Source organism: Corythoichthys intestinalis, chromosome 1 (genome assembly GCF_030265065.1).
Source record: "Corythoichthys intestinalis isolate RoL2023-P3 chromosome 1, ASM3026506v1, whole genome shotgun sequence".
NCBI lineage: Eukaryota > Metazoa > Chordata > Actinopteri > Syngnathiformes > Syngnathidae > Corythoichthys > Corythoichthys intestinalis.
The window spans coordinates 6633091-6654797 of NC_080395.1; the positions used below are offsets into that span (position 1 = coordinate 6633091).

The 21707-nt window shown below is 42.2% G+C and overlaps 1 protein-coding gene across 1 annotated transcript in view; it reads right to left on the reverse strand.

Moving 5' to 3' along the window:
- LOC130919267 (uncharacterized) overlaps positions 1-21707 on the reverse strand; it is a 64180-nt gene that overhangs the window by 23880 nt on the left and 18593 nt on the right. The window contains exons 3-13 of the mRNA XM_057842239.1: positions 19662-19832; positions 19317-19490; positions 18968-19141; positions 18623-18796; positions 18278-18451; positions 17940-18113; positions 15976-16146; positions 15855-15858; positions 15645-15794; positions 10106-10167; positions 2228-2351 (exon numbers count right to left, since the gene is read on the reverse strand). Coding sequence (XP_057698222.1) covers positions 2228-2351; positions 10106-10167; positions 15645-15794; positions 15855-15858; positions 15976-16146; positions 17940-18113; positions 18278-18451; positions 18623-18796; positions 18968-19141; positions 19317-19490; positions 19662-19832 — 1552 coding nt within the window. The remainder of the gene's footprint in view (positions 1-2227; positions 2352-10105; positions 10168-15644; positions 15795-15854; positions 15859-15975; positions 16147-17939; positions 18114-18277; positions 18452-18622; positions 18797-18967; positions 19142-19316; positions 19491-19661; positions 19833-21707) is intronic.

The following is a 21707-nucleotide window of genomic DNA, read 5'->3' on the forward strand; positions in this document are numbered from 1 at the left end:
GGCAGATAAGTATTTAGTCAACCACTTATTGTGCAAGTTCTCCCACTTGAAAATATTAGAGAGGCCTGTAAATGTCAACATGGGTAAACCTCAACCATGAAAGACAGAATATGGGAAAAAAATAACAGAAAATCACATTGTTTGATTTTTAAAGAATTTACAGTATTTGCAAATCATGGTGAAAAATAAGTATTTGGTCAAGACCAAAAGTCCAGTACCCTTTGTTGGCAATAACGGAGGCCAAACGTTTTCTGTACTCTACACAAGCTTGTCATGCACTGTTGCTGGTATTTTGGCCCATTCCTCCATGCAGATCTCCTCCAGAACGGTGAGGTTTTGGGGCTGTCGTTGGGCAACACGGACTTTCGACTCCCTCCACAGATTTTCTATGGGGTTGAGATCTGGAGACTGGCAAGGCCACTCCAGGACCTTGAAATGCTTCTTTCGAAGCCACTCCTTTGTTGCCCTGGCTGTGTGTTTGGGATCATTGTCATGCTGAAAGACCCAGCCACGTCTCATCTTCAATGCCCTTGCTGATGGAAGAAAATTTTCACTGAAAATCTCGCAATACATGGCCCAATTCATTCTTTCCTTTACACAGATCAGTCGTCCTAGTCCCTTTGCTGAAAAACAGCCCCAAAGCATGATGTTTTCACCCCCATGCTTCACAGTGGGTATGGTGTTCTTCAGGCGCAATTCAGTATTCTCTCTGCTCCAAAAACGAGAACCTGTGTTCCTTCCAAAAAGAAACTATTCTATTTTGGTTTCATCTGACCATAACACATTCTCCCAGTCCTCTTCTGGATCATCCAAATGCTCCCTAGCGAACCGCTGATGGGCCTGTACGTGTACTTTCTTCAGCAGGGGGACACGTCTGGCAGTGCAGGATTTGAGTCCCTGGCGGCGCATTGTGTTACTGATAGTAGCCTTTGTTACTTGTGGTGTTATACTTGTATCGCACTTTTCTACCTTTCAAGGCACTCAAAGCGCTTTACACTACATCGCCATCTACCTACTGGTGACTCAGCACCAGGAGCAATGTGGGGTTCAGTATCTTGCTCAAGGATACTTAGGCAAGTTCATCAGGGCAGGGAAGGCTGTGGTCCCAGCTCTCTGTAGGTCATTCACCAGGTCCCCCAGTGTGTTTATGGGTTTGTTTCACCGTTCTTGTTGTTATTTTGACGCCACGGGGTGAGGAGGGAGTTGAAAGTCCGTGTTGCCCAACGACAGCCCCAAAACATCACTGCTCTAGAGGAGATCTGCATGGAGGAATGGGCCAAAATACCAGCAACAGTGTGTGAAAAGCTTGTGAAGAGTTACAGAAAAAGTTTGGCCTCCGTTATTGCCAACAAAGGGTACATAAAGTATTGAGATGAACTTTTGGTATTGACCAAATAGTTATTTTCCACCATGATTTGCAAATAAATTCTTTAAAAATCAAGCAATGTGATTTTCTGGGCTTTTTTTCCACATTCTGTCTCTCATGGTTGAGGTTTAACCATGTTGACAATTACAGCCCTCTCTAATATTTTCAAGTGGGAGAACTTGCAAAATTTGTGGTTGACTAAATACTTATTTGCCCCACTGTATACATCAAAGTATTATATTTTTTAATTACACTTTGGAGAAAAAAAGGGAAAAACGTGTATCTCTTTTCAATGGTAAATCTTAATCAATATATTGGGGGATTTTTTTTTTAATGTAAATAAGCTCTGCCTCTACCTAGTAGATGCCCGATTATCGTGGGGGCATCCCGTCCTGTCCCCATTAACAGCGAAAAACGAGGGATCGTTGTATTCTTTTCTTCATAAAAGTATTTCTCTTAGGTGAGTATTGCTTTCATTTGTTCCTAAAATTGTGTGTTTTCAACTCCTGTTCAGTATGAGATTAAAAGAACCTCTAAAAAGACAATGGCCGATCTTCATCCGTTTCAATGCCTTCATATCTTAGCCGTGGTCGCGCCCATCTCTACTTCCAAGTCGGAACGGATTGGACATCGAGTGCCGTCAATGGCAGCCAATGAGTTGTATGCTACTTTTTCAGATTGTCCTTTGACTTGTGTGCATACTTTTTCAACCGAGTATTTATTGAAAAAAAAAAAAATACATAGCAAGCGCCAGTGAGGTGAGTCACACCTCTACAAAAGACAACAGAAAGTTGTGAAATTGCTCAAGAAACCCTGTCTCTTTAAAAAGATGAAAAGTAATGGAATACAGTATATACTCACATGATCGTAACCAAACACGACTGAACCAAGGAGCAACCTTTGGACAAACTTTGGAACTAGTGCCTTTCCTTTCAGTTTAAGAGAACACTTACTTGCGTGCAAGTAACTACATGTCTGCCTCGTGCTATTCGACGCGGCACCTTGGGTGTGTCCCAGGGGCGCAACTACCCATTCATGTTTGGGTATTCGAAATGAAAAATGGGTCCCTCTTGGGCTTCTTTCTTTTCTCCACGCTCAATATGGTACACACAAGGACACAGGACAGAGGTTGAGTCATATTTAATCAACCCCCTTCCTGGGCTGGCTGGGTGGGAGCCGTGGCCCTGGGTTGGCGCCCGCGTAGCGTCTCCGCTCGTCTGCGTGGCTGTCGTGTGCTTGGTGGGGCTCGCATACGGCTGAATGTGATTGGGTGCGTTCGGGTGGGGGGTCCCGGTGCCGGGATTGGCGATTGGGCGGCGTAGGGTCGGTCGCCAACGGGCTTACGCTCACAAGGGATTGACACGACTACCTGGTTCTTGATCACAGAGCTGATTTGTGTACACTCTACTAGGGATGGGAATTGATAGGATTTTTACGATTCCATTATCGATATTGCTTAACGATTCGATTCTTTATCGATTCTCTTATCGATTCTAATTTGGGGAAAAATAAGAACAAACATTTTGATTGGCATCGAGTTTGTTTAATCAGAAGTCACAACCTTACAAACTCACAACGAGGTCAAAAGAGGCCCAAAGCCTCAACGTTAACTGTGGCAATAAGTGGCAAATGCACAAGAATGTGTAACATTTTACTGAAACCTTTTTCTAATAGAAATGAAAAATATTGGTATATATTGGCATATAGGTCGTTGTTCTGCCTTTGGCAATATGCGTTAAAGCAGGGGTCCCGAAACTTTTTCCTGTGGGGGCCACATAACTTTTTCCTTCTCTGATGCGAGGCCGGGGTCAGTTTGTAACAGAAAAAATGTGACAATTGCAGGAATGCGTAAATGTAAAAAAAAATATTGTTTTCAGAAAGCCACAATCAAATAACCCTCTGTGGATTCTTTACGGAACACAAGTAAGTAAAATAAAAATAATAATATAATATAATATAATAATAATAAATAATAATAGCACTATTAATTAAATAGATAATAACCAAATAACCCTCTCTGAGTTATTCACTGAAAAAGGCCAGGAAATAAATAACACTAGTGAGGGAGAAAAAAACAAAAAAAAAATTCCAAATGCTCTCTGGAATTGTTCAGGGGGCCGGACCAAATATGGAGCCGCGGGCCGTAGTTTGGGGACCCCTGTTTTTATTTACCAGTGTATTGAAATGCATGCCTTTTAATTTTTATGGTGCTTTTACGCTCAAGTGGTGGCGCCCTTGCGCTTCCTCACGCGAAGAAGAACGCGCTCACATGAAGAAGCGCCCGCTTACACACGAAGAAGAAGAAATGCCACATCCAAGCGAGTGAGCGAGTTAGTGAGAAAGTGAAACACTGCCACGAGCCTAAGTTCTTTGTTAATGTTTGTAAAATATCGACAGAGGCAACGCCTGTATGTATCATCTTCTGTGTTGTTGTTGTTTTTTTCCATTCGCGATCGGACACTTAAATCCAGTTGTGTAGTGGTTTAAACGATGTGCTAATGCTAGCGAACCCATGCTAACTGTTTGTTATTACTGTGTTAGCAGCTAATCATCGCTGATTTACGTTGATACAAACCTGTTTGTTATTGGGGACGATATTGATTTGTTTCATTTCTATTTTTAGTTTGAAGTGATGGTTGAATAAAGTCAGCAAATTATACCAACGTCTTTTGCATCGTCATTTAGGAGGTTAGCTAGCTGTATAGCCAGGACTGAGCCTTAGCGTCTCGTGAGGACAGTGCAGTCTATTCCCTCCCGATGCAGTTATCGCCACCTTGCAATGACTGCAAGTCGCTTTGTTGTAATTTTTCCTCGTGAAGACACACTTTCGAGCGTTCGAACCTACGTGCTGTCATTGTTATGTTTACGGCGGCAATGCTCGTGCTAAACTATCGTAACCTTTCATTTTCACCCTTTTTCCTGGTGAAGTATAGCCAAACTTTGGAGCGAGTGGTTCTTGGCGCCATGCTAGTTTGATGCGTCTGGACAACAAGACACGTCACGACGCAATATGCGTCTTTAGGGATTGTTAAAGGGATCGTTAAGGCGTTTTCATTGTGATGTCGAGGCCTTGAAATACTCGGAACCGGTTCGGAATTGGAATCGGATTTCGATTCCCATCCCTACACTCTACTCCTTTCAATCACTTAGCTTATAGACTCCCCCACACCCATCTCCTTCTTTCCCTGGTCAACAGGCCCCCCACATGGTGTCAAATGCAAAAACATCTAGCTGACGATAGCACGAACATATTAATAGTTAGTGTAGGCGTTCAATGTAGAGATGTCGGATCGGACGCCTATATGGGCAAAAAAAATGCGCATCGGTATCGGATCGCTTTAACAGAATGTTAATAATGTTAATGCCATCTTGTTGATTTATTGTTATAATAAACAAATACAGTCCTTATGTACCGTATGTTGAATGTATATATCCATCTTATGTCTTATCTTTCCATTCCAACAATAATTTACAGAAAAATATGGCATATTTTATCGATGGTTTGAATTGCGATTAATTACGATTAAATAATTTTTAAGCTGTAATTAACTCAATTAAAAATTTTAATCGTTTGACAGCCCTAATTAAAACCCCTCTGTATGTTTTTGCCTTCATAAAATGTGTAAAGTTTTCAATCAAAAAATAAACTAATACCTCAGGGTAGTTTCCGGGTTCATTCTACCTTACGGTCATTTGAGTGTTGACTTCACAACGTACGAGACCTCTGATAGTTTGTATATTGTGACGATATATTGCCATCTAGTGTATATGTTGAGCTGAATGAAATGTTGAATAGAGTTTGACCAAAGTTTTATGTGTGTTTTGCATAGCTATTTTGATAGGGAATGCCAGTTCTCTTTGCATTGAGCGCCTTTCTTTTTGTGAACATTATTTTTTTTGAGAGATAGGTAGGGATGGGAATTGATAGGATTTTTACAATTCCGATTCCATTATCGATATTGCTTAACGATTCGATTCTTTATCGATTCTCTTATCGATTCTAATTTGGGGAAAAAGAAGAACAAACGTTTTGATTGGCATCGAGTTTGTTTCATCAGAACTCACAACGTTACAAACTCACAACGAAATCAAAAGAGGCCCAAAGCCTCAGTGTTAACTATGGCAACAAGTGGCAAATACACAAGAATGTGTAACATTTTACTGAAACATTTATCTAATAGAAATAAAAAATATTGGTATATATTGGCAGATAGGTTGTTGTTCTGCCTTTGGCAATATGTGTTAAAGCAGGGGTCCCCAAACTTTTTCCTGTGAGGGCCACATAACTTTTCCCTTCTCTGATGAGGGGCCGGGGTCAGTTTGTAACAGAAAAAGTGTGACGATTGCAGAAGTGCATAAATGTAAAAAAATATTGTTTTTCAGAAAGCCACAATCAAATAACCCTTTCTGGATTCTTCACGGAATGAAAGTAAATAAAATAAAAATAATAATATAATAATAATAATTAATAATAAAAACACTATTAATTAAATACATAATAACCAAATAACCCTCTCTGAATTCTTCAAGGAAAAAGGCCAGGAAATAAATAACACGATTGAGAAAAAAAAAAAAAATCAAAATGGCCGGACCAAATGTGGAGGCGGGCCGTATTTGGGCCGCGGGCCGCAGTTTCGGCACCCGAAGAAATGCCGCATCCAAGCGAGTGAGCGAGCGAAGTGAGAGAGGGAAACACTTCTACGAGCCTACATTCTTTGTTAATGTTAATATCTACAGAGGCAACGCCTGTATGTATCATCTTTTGTGTTGTTGTTGTTGTGTTTCCACTCACGATCGGACACTTAAATTCAGTTGTGTAGTGGTTTGAACGATGTGCGTTGTTGTTGTTGTGTTTCCACTCACGATCGGACACTTAAATCCAGTTGTGTAGTGGTTTGAACGATGTGCTAATGCTAGCGAACGAATGCTAACCATACTGTTATTAGCAGCTAATCATCGCTGATTTACGTTGATGCAAACCTGTTTGTTATTGGGGACGAAATTGATTTGTTTCATTTCTATTCTTAGTTTCACTCTTCAAGTGATGGTTGAATAAAGTCAGCAAATTATACCAACGTCTTCTACATCGTCATTTGGGAGTTTAGCTAGCTGTATAGCTAGAACTGAGCCTTAGCCTCTCTGTGAGGACAGCGCAGTCGTATTCCCTCCCGATGCAGTAATCTCCACCTTGCAATGACTGCAAGTCGCTTTGTTGTAATTTTTCCTCGTGAAGTGAAGACACACTTTCAAGCGTTTGAACCTACGTGCTGTCATTGTTATGTTTATGGCTGCAATGCTCGTGCTTACTCGTCGTAACCTTTCATTTTCACACTCTTTCCTGGTGAAGTGTAGTCAAACTTTGGAGCGAGTGGTTCTTGGCGCCATGCTAGTTTGATGCGTCTGGACAACAAGACACGTCACGATGCAATACGCGTCTTTCGGAATCGTTAAAGGGATCGTTAAGGCTTTTTCATTGTGATGTCGAGGCCTCGAAACAGTCGGAACCGGTTCCGAATTGGAATCGGATTTCGATTCCCATCCCTAGAGATAGGAATATTATTTTTGTTGTGCTTTCAGTAAATGATACTGTATTGACTTAACTGTTCTGCCCAAATGCATGATGGGAAGTTGGGCAACCATGACTGTCAGTGGTGGCTGAAAATGGTATATGTTCTGCATTGTATTCAATGAAACGTGTTAAGAAAAAGATAATCTCCTGTCATTCGACATCACGCCGCTCGCGACAATAGTTTTGATTGTTGTGAAAGAGTTGCCAATGATTATGCCATATATAGCGCGGCCCCAATGAATCCCTGTGTCCACTCGCATTTATTTCTCTGCCTCTTAGCTCTCAATGAACAAAAAAAACAGCGCTATTGTAGTCTGATGCGGCAATGCGTTAGTGGGTCATTCTGCGCATGCCTTAAATGCGTTAAATACTTTAACGTGATTAATTACAAAAAATAATTATCGCCCATTAATGCATTAAATTTGACAGCCCTACTAAAATGATAATGATTTCATCTTTTGTGTTTTTTCATTGCAAGCAAAATAAATTGACATATTACTACCAAAGCATTTGTAACTGCAATCATTTTTTGGGAGAAATTCAGCATTATCTGACAGACTTTTTGCTATTGGATGCGTACCTGAGTTCAGCTCGGCGGGGCTGTGAAAATAGAACAAGTCTCTATTTTGGGAGCAATTCACTTAAGACTTTTCGCTCCGTCCAAAAATGACCGCTGCTGCTCATTTTCGCAGAGAAGTCCCCTCCCACATACACAATGAATGGGTTGCCGCTGAACCCTTTACAATAGGCAGCCGCTAGTTCGAAACGGCCTTAAGTGTTGTATAGTTCATGAGAGTGGAACGTGATGGTGCCAACACCTCGTAAGTCGCGTGAAAAAATGAGCAGCAATAGTTAAATACTGTAGTGACTCTGGGATGGGGACGATTTGATTTTAAACTGCATAAAACAGGTTAATCTAAAAACTTATTTTTCCTAACAATATACAGGTTTAAGTTAATGAAAAAATAAAAATGGGAGTAATTTGGATTGGGACCAGGGGGTTATCGGGGGGATTCCTCGTGACGGCGCCCCCTGTCGGCTTGCTGTACAAGGCGTATTCGCTGCCCAATGCTTAGTTGCGCCACTGGTGTGCCCAATTGTCATTCATTTGTGCACAATACTATCCTTTTGGTGAAATAAAAGCATCTATTTCCTACATTTTGATTCTCTGTTCAAGCTCATTCAAATCCATATGTTTTTTATAATGATGATTTGTATCTGGCGGAAAACACTCAGGTGACTTAAAGTTCCGCTCTGAGACCCTTAATTTAGCCAACTTTCAAAATTGTCCGATATGCATGTGTGATACATCATTGGAAAGCTAAAAATGTTGTTTTTTTGGAGGGAGAAGATTTTTAAACAGGAAGGCATTGAAAAAAAACAAAACATTTTAAACAGCAAAACCCTATCTGGAGATGAGAGCACGCGAGAGCAGAATTACAGAAGCCATGACTTTAACGAGGTATTATCGCGTACTTACCTTGTTTCGATCCAAAAACTCAATGTAGCATGTATAACTGAGGGTAAAGACACAGCTGTGAATGCCACAGCTGGATTTTGGGGGGATTTTATGAGTGAAACATGGTAATGTAACAAGGGTCGCAATGCAGAAATCGCAGACATCAAGGAGTGGTTGAGATTTTATTTTTCATATCTTTACCCTTTTAAACATTATTATTTATTTATTTTTAATTTTCTTTGTTCGGATCGATTATTTATCATCTAACATATCGGAGAAAATGCGACAGTAAAAAAACAACAACATACAATTAAGCGATAGTTATGAGCTAGATATTCGTGACTTTTTTACAGACACCATTTTTTTCATTGTAACATAATTTGTTTAAAAGTTTAAAATGAGTGAATAATTTTTTAAAGTCGTTTTTTTTTTTAAACAAAATATGAGACATCAATTAATGATTCTAAGCTAAAAACAACAGATTTTGAATAATAAATATAATTAATTACCTTCGTTTTATGGCTGGGTTGAACCAAAAGCGGTTGCACAACGTCTGTAAACGGGGGTTTTCAGGGTAAAATGGACAAATTAAAAATAGTTTGGGGGCTTAATGTGCCATGAATCTGCTATGGCATCATATAGACATATTGTTCTATTAAACACAACAGTTGTTTTGGCTTAAAATCCAGGCCATAACACATTCTCCCAGTCCTCTTCTGGATCATCCAAATGCTCTCTAGCAAACCGCAGACGGGACTGGACGTGTACTTTCTTCAGCAGGGGGACACGTCTGGCATTGCAGGATTTGAGTCCCTGGCGGCGCATTGTGTTACTGATAATAGCCTTTGTTACTGTGGTGCCAGCTCTCTGTAGGTCATTCACTTGGTCCCCCCATGTGGTTCTGGGATTTTTGCTCACCGTTCTCATTATCATTTTGACGCCACGGGGTGAGGAGGGAGTTGAACGTCCATTTTGCCCAAGAACAGCCCCAAAACATCATTACTCTAGAGGAGATCTGCTTGGAGGAATGGGCCAAAATGCCAGCAACATGGTGTGTAAAGCTTGTGAAGAGTTACAGAAAATGTTTAGTTTCCGTTACTGCCAACAAAGGGTACATAAAAATCTATTGAGATGATCTTTTGGTATACACCAAATATTTATTTTCCAACACGATTTGCAAATAAATTCTTTAAAAATCATACAATGTGATTTTCTAGTTTTTTTTCCACATTCTGTCTCTCATTGTTGAGGTTTACCCATGTTGAAAATTACAGGCCTCTCTAATATTTTCAAGTGGGAGAATTTGCACAATTAGTGGTTGACTAAATACTTATTTGCCCAACTGTATTACCTAATTAACGGGAGATGTTTTTCTGTATTGAAGTGTTTTTACTTTATTACTGCTGTAAAATTTTTAAATGTATGATTTAAAATGATTTATGTATTATCTTTTGGCTTAGTAAAATGTCAACAGATTTTGCGGTTCATACCGCTATCATATCAACATAGGTGGAATGAATAATACTTTCGTCAAGACATGTTTGTCGCCCGTGCCAGGAACTGCCATTGCATGGTAACGTAATGACGTCTAATGGAAATGTTTGCAGTTGCACAACCCTCTGCGATTGATGTGCATCGGCTTGATGTTACTCTGCAACGCTGTCATGTGGGACCTTGTTCTCCAAAGCTCTTTGCTACAGCTCTTATTCACCCATGGTCACTGCTACCGTGAAGCGCGGGCAACTTTATCTTTTCAGTAAGCCGTCCTAAACTCTATGTGGATGCGAGATGGTAAAGGGTATTGCGACATTACTCTTGTACTGTACAGTGGGGAGAACAAGTATTTGATACACTGAGGATTTTGCTGGTTTTTCCACTTGCAAGCCATGTAGAGGTCTGTAATTTGTATCATAAGTTCTCTTCAACTGTGAGGGACGGCATCTAATACAAAAATCCAGAAAATCACATTGTATAATTGTTGAATAATAAATTTGTATTTAACTGCATGAAATAAGCATTTCATACATTACCAACTAGTAAATATTTCTTCTCTTAGTTCTTTTTTAAGAACCCCTCCTGTTCTCCACTCATTACCGGAAGTAACTGCACCTGTTTGAACTTGGTACCTGTATAAAAGACACCTGTTCACATGCACAAACAAACAAACTCCAACCTCTCCACAATGGCCAAGACCAAAGAGCTGTGTAAGGACATCAGGGATAAAATAATAGACCTGCACAAGGCTGGGATGGGCTACAGGAAAATAAGCAAGCAGCTTGGTGAGAAGGTAACAACTGTTGGAGCGATTATTTGAAAACGGAAGAAGTTCAAGTTGACGGTCAATCTGCCTCGTTCAGGGGCTCCACGCAAGATCTCACCTCGTGGGGCATCACTGATCATGAGAAAGGTGAGGGATCAGCCCAGAACTACACGGCAGGACCTGGTCAATGACCTGAAGAGAGGTGGAACCACAGTCTCGAAGAAAACCATCGGAAACACATTACGCCGTCATGGATTAAAATCCTACAGCGCACGCAAGGTCCCGCTGCTGAAGCCAGTGCATGTCCAGACATGTCTGAAGTTTGCCACTGACCATCTGGATGATCCAGAGGAGCAATGGGAGAAGGTCATGTGGTCGGATGAGACCAAAATTGAACTTTTTGGTCTAAACTCGACTCATCGTGTTTGGAGGAAAAAGAAGGATGAGTACAACCCCAAGAACACCATCCCAACCATGAAACATGGAGGAGGAAACATCATTTTTTGGGGCTGCTTCTCTGCCAAGGGTACACGACGACTGCACCGTATTGAGGGGAGGATAGATGGGGCTATGTATTGCCAGATCTTGGCTGACAACCTACTTCCTTCAGTGAGAGCCCTGAAGAGGGGTCGTGGCTGGGTCTTCCAGCATTACAACGACCCAAAGCACACAGCCAAGGCAACTAAAGAGTGGCTCCGTAAGAAGCATCTTAAGGTCCTGGAGTGGCCTAGCCAGTCACCAGATCTGAACCCGATAGAAAATCTATGGAGGGAGCTGAAAGTCCGTGTTGCCCGGCAGCAGCCCTGATACCTGAAGGCTCTGGAGAAGATCTGCATGGAGGAGTGGGCCAAAATACCTGCTGCAGTGTGTGCAAACCTTGTCAAGGCCTACAGGAAACGTTTGGTATCTGTAATAGTAAACAAAGGTTTCTGTACCAAATATTAAGTTCGATTTTTGTGATGTATCAAATACTTATTTCATGCAATTAAATGCAAATTTGTTATTTAAAAATCATACTCCAAAATCCACTATGGCCAAGACCAAAGAGCTGTCGAAGGACACCAGAGACAAAATTGTAGACCTGCACCAGGCTGGGAACACCGAATCTGCAATAGGTAAAACGCTTGGTGTAAAGAAATCAACTGTGGGAGCAATTATTAGAAAATGGAAGACATACAAGACCACTGATAATCTCCCTCGATCTGGGGCTCCATGCAAGATCTCACCCCGTGGCGTCAAAATGATAACAAGAACAGTGAACAAAAATCTCAGAACCACACGGGGGGACCTAGTGAATGACCGACAGAGAGCTGGGACCACAGTAACAAAGGCTACTATCAGTAACACAATGCGCCGCCAGGAACTCCAATCCTGCACTGCCAGACGTGTCCCCCTGCTGAAGAAACTACACGTCCAGGCCCGTCTGCGGTTCGCTAGAGAGCATTTGGATGATCCAGAAGAGGACTGGGAGAATGTGTTATGGTCAGATGAAACCAAAATAGAACTTTTTGGTAAAAACACAGGTTCTCGTGTTTGGAGGAGAAAGAATATTCAATTGCATCCGAAGAACACCACATTCACTTTGAAGCATGGGGGTGGAAACATCATGCTTTGGGGCTGTTTTTCTGCAAAGGGGGGACAGGGGTCCCTTTCTTTCCACATTCTGTCTCTCATGGTTGAGGTTTGTTTTTGCTGTTGTTTGGTCTTTTTTCAGTCAACTTACTTTTAAACAGACAAATAGTGGCCACACATTGATTTTGTGCAAAGAATGTGCGATACATAATAAAACTGAACTCAAATAAATATATAAATACATGGATAGATGAATTCAATAAAAAAATATGAATATAAAATCGTGCACATGCTCTTCTCAAAATGTCTTAAAGACAAAAATTCCAAAAGATCACGATTATACTTATTATTACCACAATTTTCAAATGAAATAAAATAGCAAAATGATTCACAGATTTATATTTTGCTGCAAGTTTTGCATTACAACTTTTGTTAAAGTGTATCATGTTAAAATTGGATTGTGGTCATAATATTTAGTCACAGACACACAAAGGCGGCCTAACATCAGGCAGACCATACAGTTGCCTAGGGCGCCAGCAGGAGGCAGGGGCGCAGTGTACCCATCAAATGTGCATTTTATCATAGAAAAATCATGCATTTTTCCTGTGTTATTATTTTATTTCACAAAAAAAAAAAATTCTTACTCACATATACATATTTTGATACAATTCGTCTGAAAGACTCCCACAGAATTGCAAGTTTTAACAATTCACAATGGGCACAATAATACCGCTTGATTAGACTGTCATTTTGTTTAGATCAGAAGCATGCAGCATGCAGCCCCTGCTGGCTGAAGCTGCTGCCATCTCGTGGATAAAACATGGTACAGGGTTTGAAAGTTCATCATACTTTGCACTCCCTCGCCAGATGCTAAAGGGGCGTGCCTCAACATGTTGTGGGCACTCAGCAAGAAACAAGTGGAGGGGAAAAAACAAAAAGAAAAAAAAAAGTTGAGGGGAGTGGTGTCGAAATGGGCTGTTTCCAAAGAAGTCATCCTTCTCTTGACCAATTCAGCTAATCTGTTTTCTTCCGCCAGCTCTCTGATTGTTTGGCTTTGTGGAACGTGTGAGCACACAAACATTGATGTCAAAATGAGCAAAACAATTACAAGTGCATGTGTCACATTAAAAAATAAGTTTTTCTAATTTGTGAAAAACATAACCCTTGATGGGGTAGTTATTAAACTCACTGGCTGCTCTTGACTGTGCTCGACAGCCAATCTTCTTGGATAGCCCCTCCCAGTCCAAATGCATTACATAAGTATTTAGTCAACCACCTATTGTGCAAGTTCTCCTACTTGAAAAGATTAGAGATGCCTGTAATTGTCAACATGGGTAAACCTCAACCATGACAGACAGAATGTGGAAAAAAAAATAAAATCACATTGGTTTTTAAAGAATTAATTTCCAAATTAGAGAGGAAAATCAGTATTTGGTCACCTACAAACAAGCAAGAGTTATGGCTGCCAAAGAGGTCTAACGAGGCTCCACACGTTACGTGTATTAATGGCACCTGTTTTAACTCATTATCGGTATAAAAGACACCTGTCCACACCTGTCAGTCACATTCCAAACTCCACTATGGCCAAGACCAAAGAACTGTCGAAGGACACCAGAGACAAAATTGTAGACCTGCACCAGGCTTGGAAGACAGAATCTGTAATAGGTAAAACGCTTGGTGCAAAGAAATCAACTGTGGGAGCAATTATTAGAAATTGGAAGACATACAAGACCACTGATAATCTCCCTCGATCTGGGGGTCCATGCAAGATCTCACCCCATAGCGTCAAAATGATAACAGGAACGGTGACCATTATTCCAGAACCACAATGCGCTGCCAGGGACTCAAATCCTGCACTGCCAGACGTGTCCCCCTGCTGAAGCCAGTACACGTCCAGGCCCGTCTGCCGTTCGCTAGAGATCATTTGGATGATCCAAAAGAGGACTGGGAGAATGTGTGGTGGTCAGATGAAACCAAAATAGAACGTTTTGGTAGAAACACAGGTTCTTGTGTTTGGAGGAGAAAGAATACTGAATTGCATCCGAAGAACACCATACCCACTGTGAAGCATGGGGGAGGAAACATCATGCTTTGGGGCTGTTTTTCTGCAAAGGGACAAGAACGACTGATCTGTGTAAATGAAAGAATGAATGGGGCCATGTATCGAGAGATTTTGAGTGAAAATCTCCTTCCATCAGCAAGGGCATTGAAGATGAGACGTGGCTGGGTCTTTCAGCATGACAATGATCCCAAACACACAGCCAGGTCAACAAAGGAGTGGATGTTTTGGGGCTGTCGTTGGGCAACAAGGACTTTCAACTCCCTCCACAGATTTTCTATGGGGTTGAGATCTGGAGACTGGCTAGGCCACTCCAGGACCTTGAAATGCTTCTTACGAAGCCACTCCTTTGTTGCCCTGGCTGTGTGTTTGGGATCATTGTCATGCTGAAAGACCCAGCCACGTCTCATCTTCAATGCCCTTGATGATGGAAGGAGATTTTCACTCAAAATCTCTCAATACATGGCCCCATTCATTCTGTCCTTTACACAGATAAGTCGTCCAGGTCCCTTTGCAGAAAAAAAGCCCCAAAGCATGATGTTTCCACCCCCCTGCTTCACAGTGGGTATGGTGCAATTCAGTATTCTTTCTCCTCCAAACAGGAGAACCTGCGTTTCTACCAAAATGTTCTATTTTGGTTTCATCTGACCATGACACATTCTCCTAGTCCTCTTCTGGATCATCCAAATGCTCTCTAGCGAACCGCAGACGGGCCTGGACGTGTACTTTCTTCAGCAGGGGGACACGTCTGGCAGTGCAGGATTTGAGTCCCTGACAGTGCATTGTGTTACTGATAATAGCCTTTGTTACTGTGGTCCCAGCTCTCTGTAGGTCATTCGTAGGTCCTCCTGAGTGGTTCTGGGATTTTTGCTCACCGTTCTTGTTATCATTTTGACGCCACGGGGTGAGGAGGGAGTTGAAAGTCCGTGTTGCCCAACGACAGCCCCAAAACATCACTGCTCTAGAGGAGATCCGCATGGGGGAATGGGCCAAAATACCAGCAACAGTGTGTGAAAAGCTTGTGAAGGGTTACAGAAAACGTTTGGCCTCCGTTATTGCCAAGAAAGGGTACATAACAAAGTATTCAGATGAACTTTTGGTATTGACCAAATACTTATTTTCCACCATGATTTGCAAATAAATTCTTTAAAAATCAAACAATGTGATTTTCTGTTTTTTTTTTCCTTCCACATTCTGTCTCTCATGGTTGAGGTTTACCCATGTTGACAATTACAGGCCTCTCTAATATTTTCAAGTGGGAGAACTTGCACAATTAGTGGTTGACTAAATCCTTATTTGCCCCACTGTATATTGATGCCAGAAAACAACTGCCAGCAGTTTGGAGGCAACGTCATTGACCTTCCCGTTTAAGTCCACCTCCCAGTAGAGTTGCTGAAAAGAACGGGACGCCGGTGGGCAAACCGCCTCGAATTCGGTGAGTGAGGCCGCTTTGCCCGTAGCGCCGACACCGTCTTGCAGTCGTCGGACAGTACCTTGACCTAACAAAATCTGAAAGAGAGTCGAAATGGACTCAACGTCTTCAAATAATGAACAGCTGGAATGACTCACCCTTCTTGACGCCAGGGATCAAACTTTGTTCTTAACTTCAATAGTGAAAGCTGAAGAAAGACGCAAAGAATCAGAATTGAACATGAATAAACACTGGCAAGCAACATTGTTTGGATCCTACCTGACAATCTTCAGGTTGCAGTTGGGGTCCTCTTGGACGTCCAATAAGACCCTCTTTGCTTCTCCCACTTGATTGCCCACCAGGTTCAGCTCTTGAAGATGGGAGGGCTCTGACTTGAGCACCTCGGCCAATGAAATGCAGCCTTCCTGAGTGATCCTGCAGTTTTCAAGCCTGCAACAAATGAGGTAAGTCAGGAAGGTAAGCTAGTTATAGTTACAGTGCCTTGCAAAAGTATTCGGCCCCCTTGAACCTTGCAACCTTTCGCCACATTTCAGGCTTCAAACATAAAGATATAAAATTAAAAATTTTTTTTTAGAATCAACAACTCGTGGGACACAATCGTGAAGTGGAACAAAATTTATTGGATAATTTAAACTTTTTTAACAAATAAAAAACTGAAAAGTGGGGCGTGCAATATTATTCGGCCCCCTTGCGTTAATACTTTGTAGCGCCACCTTTTGCTCCAATTACAGCTGCAAGTCGCTTGGGGTATGTTTCTATCAGTTTTGCACATCGAGAGACTGACATTCTTGCCCATTCTTCCTTGCAAAACAGCTCGAGCTCAGTGAGGTTGGATGGAGAGTGTTTGTGAACAGCAGTCTTCAGCTCTTTCCACAGATTCTCCATTGGATTCAGGTCTGGACTTTGACTTGGCCATTCTAACACCTGGATACATTTATTTTTGAACCATTCCATTGTAGATTTGGGTTTATGTTTTGGATCATTGTCCTGTTGGAAGATAAATCTCCGTCCCAGTCTCAGGTCTTGAGCAGATACCAACAGGTTTTCTTCCAGAATGTTCCTGTATTTGGCTGCATCCATCTTCCCGTCAATTTTAACCATCTTCCCTGTCCCTGCTGAAGAAAAGCAGGCCCAAACCATGATGCTGCCACCACCATGTTTGACAGTGGGGATGGTGTGTTCAGGGTGATGAGCTGTGTTGCTTTTACGCCAAACATATCGTTTTGCATTGTGGCCAAAAAGTTCAATTTTGGTTTCATCTGACCAGAGCACCTTCTTCCACATGTTTGGTGTGTCTCCCAGGTGGCTTGTGGCAAACTTTAAACGAGACTTTTTATGGATATCTTTGAGAAATGGCTTTCTTCTTGCCACTCTTCCATAAAGGCCAGATTTGTGCAGTGTACGACTGATTGTTGTCCTATGGACAGACTCTCCCACCTCAGCTGTAGATCTCTGCAGTTCATCCAGAGTGATCATGGACCTCTTGGCTGCATCTCTGATCAGTTTTCTCCTTGTTTGACAAGAACGTTTGGAAGGACGGCCGGGTCTTGGTAGATTTGCAGTGGTCTGATGTTCCTTCCATTTCAATATGATGGCTTGCACAGAGCTCCTTGAGATGTTTAAAGCTTGGGAAATCTTTTTGTATCCAAATCCGGCTTTAAACTTCTCCACAACAGTATCTCGGACCTGCCTGGTGTGTTCCTTGATTTTCATAATGCTCTCTGCACTTTAAACAGAACCCTGAGACTATCACAGAGCAGGTGCATTTATACGGAGACTTGATTACACACAGGTGGATTCTATTTGTCATCATCGGTCATTTAGGACAACACTGGATCATTCAGAGATCCTCACTGAACTTCTGGAGTGAGTTTGCTGCACTGAAAGTAAAGGGGCCGAATAATATTGCACGCCCCACTTTTCAGTTTTTTATTTGTTAAAAAAGTTTAAATTATCCAATAAATGTTGTTCCACTTCACGATTGTGTCCCACTTGTTGTTGATTCTTGACAAAAAAATTACATTTCATATCTTTATGTTTGAAGCCTGAAATGTGGCGAAAGGTTGCAAGATTCAAGGGGGCCGAATACTTTTGCAAGGCACTGTATGAAGGTTCTCCTGAAAGTAATGTCTTTCATGGGATTTCCTTGGTGAATAGAGCAGTGATTCTTTTGTATTGTCAACTGGAACCACAGAAGATTTCTAATTGGAGCAGATCCCTACCTAAGGACTTTTAAGGTGCAGTGTGGACTGGCCAGTCCATTTAAGAGGATCTCAACCCCCTTGTCCGATAGATTGTTGGCGCTCAGGTCCAGCTTTCGAAGATGGGAGGGATTTATCTTGAGAACCTCAGCCAACGAAATGCATCCTTTTTCAGTGATAGAGCAACATGACAGCCTGCAACAAATGAGATAATTGCCTAAAGTCAGGACAATGGTTAACACGATGAAGTTTTACTGAACGTTATGTTTTGTCAGCCTATCCCTTTGCTAATAATAGCAGCATGTTTTTAATTAGCCGACCAGAAACACAGCAGATTTCTAACTGAAGGATCTCCTTACCTGAGGACTTTTAAAATGCAGTGTGGGTTGGCCAATCCTTTACAAAAGATCTCGAACCCCTCGTCCAACAGATCGTTGTAGCTCAGGTCCAGCTCTTGAAGATGAGAGGGGTTTAACTTGAGCACCTCAGCCAATGAAATGCAGCCTTTCTTTGTGATGCGGCAATATGACAGCCTGCAACAAATGAGATATTGCCTGTAGTAAGCAAGGGAACTCTAGTTACATTGATGAAGGTTCAACTGAAAGAAATGTTTTGTCTGCCATTTCTTGGGCGGGTGAAACCTGTGATTCTTTTGATTGGTCAACCAGAACCAAAGAAGATTTCTAACTGCTAGAGCTCCTTACCAAAGGTATTTTAATTTGCAATGTGAGCTAGCCAATCCTTCTGACAGGATCATGACCCCCTCATCCGACAGGTTGTTGTCGCTCAGGTGCAGCTTTTGAAGATGGGAGGGGTTTAACTTGAGAGCTTTGGCCAATGAAATGCATCCTCGCTCTGTGATCTTGCAGTTCCTCAGCCTACAACAAATGAGATAATTGCCTGAAGTCAGGAAGCGAACCTGGTCAAAGTTATGAAGGTTCTACTAGAAGTAACATTTTAAATGCCTTATCCTTGGCTAATAGCGGTAGTGATTCTTTTGTTTAGTCGACCGGATCGACGGAAGATTAGGACCTGGAGGAGATCCTTACTCGAGGATTTGTAAGATGCAGCATGGGCTTGCCAGTCCTTTCGAGAGGATTTCAACCCCCACATCTAACAGATTGTTCCAGCTCAGATGTAGCTCTTGAAGAAGAGTGGGGTTTAATTTGATTGCCTCGGCCAATGAAATGCATCCTCGCTCAGTGATCTTGCAGTTCCTCAGCCTACAACAAATGAGATAATTGCCCGAAGTCAGGAAGGGAACCTCATTAAAGTTATGAAAGTTCCACTGAAAGTAACATTACATCCGCCTTTCCTTGGCAAATAAAAACAGTGATTCTGCACTGATGATTGGTTGACCGGAAGCACAAAATAATTCTAACTGAAAAAGCTCTTTACCCAAGGACTTTTAAGTTGCAGTGTGGGCTGGCCAGTCCTTTCGAGAGATGTTCAACCCCCAGGTCTGACAGATCATTGCAGCTCAGGTGCAGCTCTCGAAGACTGGAGGGTTTTAACTTTAGAGCCTCGGCCAATGACAAGCATCCTTGCTTCGTTATCCCACAGCGTTCCAGCCTGCAACAAATGAGATCATTGTTTGAAGTCAGGAAGGGAACCTGGTTAGTGTGATGAAGGTTCTACTAAAAGTAACATTTTGTCTTCCTTTTCCTTGGCTAATAGCAGCAGCGATTCTTTTGATTGGTCGACGGGAACCACGGAAGATTTGTAACTGGAGGAGCTCCATACTTGAGGACTTTTAAGACGCAGTTTTGGCTAGCCAGTCCTTTCGAGAGGATCTCGACCCCCATGTCCAAAAGGTTGTTGTCGTTCACGTCTAAATGCCTCAGGTTGGATGGAGAGCTGAGAACGGAGGCCAGTAGGTGGCAACTGCGTTTGTCCAGGTTACAATTGTTTAGCCTGTGGCAAACAAGCAGGAGAAAGAAGTGAGAGCGAGCCAAACGTAACACTTACTGACTTTACAGTCGTACGGCGCTTTGAATATTATTATTAATAAAAATAGATTTTAATTTCAAGATGCAAAAAACAATGACAAAAAGGAAAAAATGTGACTCACAAAACCCAATGACAAATCTGAAAACCAACCACCCCTCCATCCATCCATTAGCTACCGCCTAATCCGGGGTCGGGTCGCGGGGGCGGCAGCTTTAGCAGGGAAGCGCAGACTTCCTTCTCCCCAACCAGCTCCTCCCAAAGCGTTCCCAGGCCGGCCAAGAGACATAGTCTCTCCAGCTTGTTCTGGGTCGTCCCCGGGGTCTCGCACCGGTGGGACATGCCCGTATTACCTCTCCAGGGAGGCGTCCAGGAGACATCCGAACTAGATGCCCGAGCCACCTCAGCTGGCTCCTCTCAATGCAGAGGAGTAGCGGCCCGACCCAGAGTCCCTCCCAGATGACAGAGCTTCTCACCCTATCTCTAAGAGAGAGCCCGGACACCCTTGTGAGGAAATTCCTTTCGGCCGCTTGTATCCGGGATCGTGTTCTTTCGGTCACGACCAACAGCTCGTAACCATAGATGAAGGTAGGAATGTACTAGATCGACTGGTAAATCGAGAGCTTCGCCTGTCACCCAGCTCCTTCTTCACTACTACGGACCGTTGCCAGTGTTGTTAATCTTACTGAAAAAAAGTAATTAATTATAGTTACAAATTACTTCTCCCAAAAAGTAATTGCGTTAGTAACTCAATTACCTGAATGTAAGAGTAATTAGTTACTTGGCAAAGTAATTGGTGATAATTACTTTTTTTTTTCCCCTCCCAAAACAAACAAACAAACAAACAAACAAAAAACAAAAAAACATTGGCCACACTATGTGAAGTTTTAATTTACCCTTTACCCTGAATCAGCTGTTAAAAATTGTTAAAATTGCTCCCATTATTGCATTAGTTCCCTTCTCTCTACTTTCTACATATGAAAGTTTTAAAACTGTTTCATCATTTAAAGATAGATTCAAGTCAAGATTTTGCCGATTTAGAAGTTAAAAAGTTACTTAGGTTCGCTAGGAAGGTTCTCTACAACAGAGCCGTCCTAAAAAGTACTGCTTTAAGATGGCGGCTGTCTACTAACTCATTTAGTGCCATGTCTGTCATTTTGCATCTAGTTATATCTATGTACAGTACATGTGATATCTATCATGTCTACCATATCTACCATAACATACGCGCGTAGTTTGTACTAGCTATCAGCTACAACATGTATTATTGGAGCTACCTAGCATCGCGTTTGCTCGGCGTCACAACTTTCTTGCCTCCTCCATACTCCTGCTCCGTCGTCTCGGTGAGTCCATCTCCCTCAGACTTTTCGACCAATATAGTAACGCATAGTAACGCATGCCTTTCCGTCCTCAGTAACGGTAATGGCGTTGCCAAGATGAGAAAAGTAATTAATTAGATTACCCACTACTGAAAAAAATAACGCCGTTAGTAACGCCGTTATATTGTAACGCCGTTATTAACAACACTGACCGTTGCAGAGTCTGCATGACTGCAGACGCTGCACCGATCCGCCTTTCAATCTCCTGCTCCCTTCTGTCCTCACTCGTGAACAAGACCCCAAGATACTTAGAGTCCTTAACTTGGGGCAGGATCTCATCCCTGACCCGAAGAGGGTACGCCAGCCTTTTACGACTGAAGACCATGGTCTCGGATTTGGAGGTGCTGATCTTCATCCCAACTGCTTCACACTTGGCTGAGAACTGCTCCAGTGAGAGTTGGAGGTCACGGATTGATGGAGCCAACAGCAACACATCAGCTGCAAAAAGCAGAGATGCAATGCT